This window comes from Rhododendron vialii, chromosome 7a, assembly GCF_030253575.1.
Source record: "Rhododendron vialii isolate Sample 1 chromosome 7a, ASM3025357v1".
In the NCBI taxonomy this organism is placed as follows: Eukaryota; Viridiplantae; Streptophyta; class Magnoliopsida; order Ericales; family Ericaceae; genus Rhododendron; species Rhododendron vialii.
The window spans coordinates 22,274,729-22,278,086 of NC_080563.1; the positions used below are offsets into that span (position 1 = coordinate 22,274,729).

General features: G+C 46.2%; 1 protein-coding gene across 1 annotated transcript; it reads right to left on the reverse strand.

Moving 5' to 3' along the window:
- Positions 1-762: 762 nt before the first annotated feature.
- On the reverse strand, positions 763-1,407 carry LOC131332807 (uncharacterized). Its single transcript, XM_058367106.1, has one exon. It carries the CDS (start codon positions 1,405-1,407, stop codon positions 763-765), a length of 645 nt encoding a protein of 214 aa, XP_058223089.1.
- Positions 1,408-3,358: the final 1,951 nt, after the last annotated feature.

Sequence of the window (3,358 nt, forward strand, 5' to 3'; positions counted from 1 at the left end):
CGTGGCAGAGGACCGGCGCACGCCAGTTGATTACTGGCGTATGTAAGTTGGGTTTTGTTGAGGCCTTTTGGTTCTGGTTTAGAGAATTTTGAAAGGATCTGAAAGGGTTTTGGAATGCTCAAAGCTCAAACATACTAACATTTCCGGGGTGTTCTTGATCCATTTCATCATCGGGGAATCAAATACCGTAAGTAAACTAATTTGGAAAGTCCACAATAGGGTGTCTACAAATGAATGCGATGCACCATAGTCAAACAAGGCTTGTACACATGTGTTATATAACAGTAGCGTACCTTGGATCACAGAGGGATCCGGCTCTTGCTCCTCAGTCTGCAATGCAAAGATTCGCCCTCCAGTGACTTGCTGTGCTCCCATGGGCTGCTTTCCTTTACTCTGCCCATTCTGCTGCTGTGCTGGACCTCCAGGGTTCTGCTTCACAAAGCTGGCCTGCCCGGGCTGTTGAGTCTTCTGATTCCCAAAGCTCCCATTCCTCTCTTTCTAGGGCTGGCGGCACTCACGCTTGTAGTGACCCATAGCCTGGCAATTGAAGCACTGGATTGTCGCTACGTCTCTGCCACCCCTCTGTGGTTCGCCACGTCCTGGTGCAGCAATCTTCCAAGGTTGGTTGCTTCGGATCGGGGTGAAGGGTTTGGTAGGGTAGGGTCCACGGTTGTTGTTGGAAGGTTGAGTTCGGATAGGTCCGCCAGTGTTGCCCGTCGCCTTCCTCCATCGGGTTTTGAAATCATTCTCTTTGCTCTCCAATCAAAGAGCACACTTCACCACACCGGAATAGGTGGGGAAAGCCTGAGCTACCACAGCCCTTCTAGCAGTGGTCAGTCCCCACTCAAACCTTCTCGCCTTCTTGTCCTCCGTTGCAACGGCAGTTTGGGCGTAACGAGACAGCTCCTCGAATTTGGCCGCATATTGAGTGACGGTCATCGTTCCTTGCTTCAGGTTGAGGAACTCTTGCTCTTTGGCCAAACGAAGGGGCGTGGGAAAGTACTTGTCGAGAAACAGGGTCTCGAACTTGTCGAAGGTCATGGTGGCTATGGCATGGGTTGCCTCTATTAGATCCCACCAATAATGGGCCTCTCTTTTCAGCTGGTACGTGGCTAAGGCCAAACGATCTCTGTTTCGGGTAATCTCCAAGGTGTCCAAGATCACATTGACTTCCTTCAGCCATGTTTCAGCTACAGTGGGGTTAGTATCTCCATTGAAGGTCGGAGGTCGGCGTTTGCAAAATTCATTCATCGCTCGGGTTCGGGTCATAGGTTCATCATCACGGTTTTGGTTTCGGCGGTTGGCGTTTAAGGCGTTTACGAGTGCTTGCATGATTTGAGCTAGGTCGGGGTTAGTGTTAGAGGATTCACCATTCTCGTATCCTAATCCACTGCGTCGGTTCACCATCTACGAGTAAAAATTGAAAAGGGGGGGGTTTAGTCTACTTAAAAATTTTCCTTTTATAAATGCAATTTATCATATAATACGCAACAGTACTCTTAAAACAAAACAAGTTTTTCATAGATAAGCAAGAAATTACAATCATAAGCATAGAGTTCTACTATAAAACAAGTAGACTTAAAACAAGATTCCTAATACAAGTTGAACATTCCTACTACATAGTCATATGGCTTGCCAAGTTTTATTCCACGCTGCCGCCATATCATTCTAAGGTAGGGTAACTCCATAGACCTCTCTCAGCCACATCTTGAAGTTCCTTTCGGCCATGGTTTTAGCTTTCTCAAAATACTCCCGCTCTTGCCTAAGTATCTCCTCTCTAGTCAAGATAGGCAGCTCCTCCATTGGTTCTAGGTAGTACTGGGTGAGGTTTAACATTGCATCATCAAATCCGGGGTCAATCTCCATGTCAAAAGAGGGAAAGGTGAATGGCTGCTCGAAGTCCTCCACAGGTGGTGCAGGGGCTTCGATAAGTGGGAGGTACTTGGGGTTTGTGGCTGGTGGGGGTATCTCCCAAGTGATTGGAACTTCATAGAGTTCCATGCCATCCTCCAGTTGGGGTGTTGGTCCTGTGTATCCTGGTGCTAGCAACGATCGGTAGTTGTTTAAAACTTGAGGGGCGAAGGGTGGGCATCCTCCTGGTGGTACGTTCGACATCTATATCAATGAGGAAAATTATATATTAGACTTAACGGTGTATGGAGTTGACTGAACATAATACAAGTACACAAACAGTGATCATAATAAGGAAAATACAAGTCTCTTCATTACCAAATAAACAAGTACATCATAGATGGCTTATACTAGCCTAAACTTCCTACTACATTCCGATGACAACAAAAAGATCCAACTACTTGCTAAGCTTCCCTAACTGGTCTAGAAAATGTTCGGAAACTCGATCCTAATTGCACCTATGTCAGTCTCGAAAGGTGGTGGAGGCACATCTCCGGTGTCAGAGTATATGTCCATGACCTCGGGTTCCGCTCCTAGGAATGCTTGTGCTTCTTCTTCCGACTTCCATCCCTCATCTTCCCAAATTTCCATGGGTTCTTCTTCGGGAAGTTCCTCCTCCTTGAAGTCTTCCTCGAGATCTTCTTCAGGATTCTCCTCAAAATTTCCCTTGTCATCGGGCGGTAAGTCTGGGTTTGGCATTAACATTAGATGCTGCCAGTTTGCTTCATTTATTGGAGGGTCGTTGAACTCCTCGGGGTCCTCTTCAAGGTCTTCCTCGAGATCCTCCGCAATCATGTTAACGGGCAGTATCATTGGAATTAAGGTGAGGGTTGCTTCAGCATCGTCCTCCTCATTTCCCTCAATTAGGAACACATCATTGGGGGGGTGCTATTTGAACTAAGACAGGCACCGCTTCGGCTACATCCTCTTCCTCTTCATTCACGGAGAGTAGAAAGGTGCCATGCTCTTGGAAATGGTCATGAGTGTAGGGGAAGGCATAAGGAAAATAAGGATCTTCCACTAGTTGGCTTGTCATTGATCTTAGGGTGCTAGCAAGTTGATGAGCTTCCGCTAGTACGCTGACTTGGTAGGGGCTCAAGTGATTCATCTACAAGGAAAGTTTTAAACCTCAATTAGTAATGCTTATAGACAAGGGTTTACTAATACTAAAATGCTTTCGAGTTTCTACATTCGATCCTTGATTTAAGTCATCATCCAATTGTTCGGGAATTCCCAGCTCGGTGGTACTGCCAATTTCCAACACCTTGCTTCAATCCAAAGATTGTTTTGTCAGAATTCCACCCAATTTGGGACGGTAAACTTAAACTCAATTTACGTTTGTGCAACGGTCAAACTATCTCATGGTTCTACCCATTCTACCCATGGCTGAGGTTTTGAACCTAAAGCTTTGATACCGAGTTGTAACGCCCCCAAATTCTGGGTACGT

Excerpts from the sequence above, each read along its gene's own strand:
- LOC131332807 (XM_058367106.1), bottom strand. The coding sequence starts at position 1,407 with ATGGTGAACCGACGCAGTGGATTAGGATACGAGAATGGTGAATCCTCT.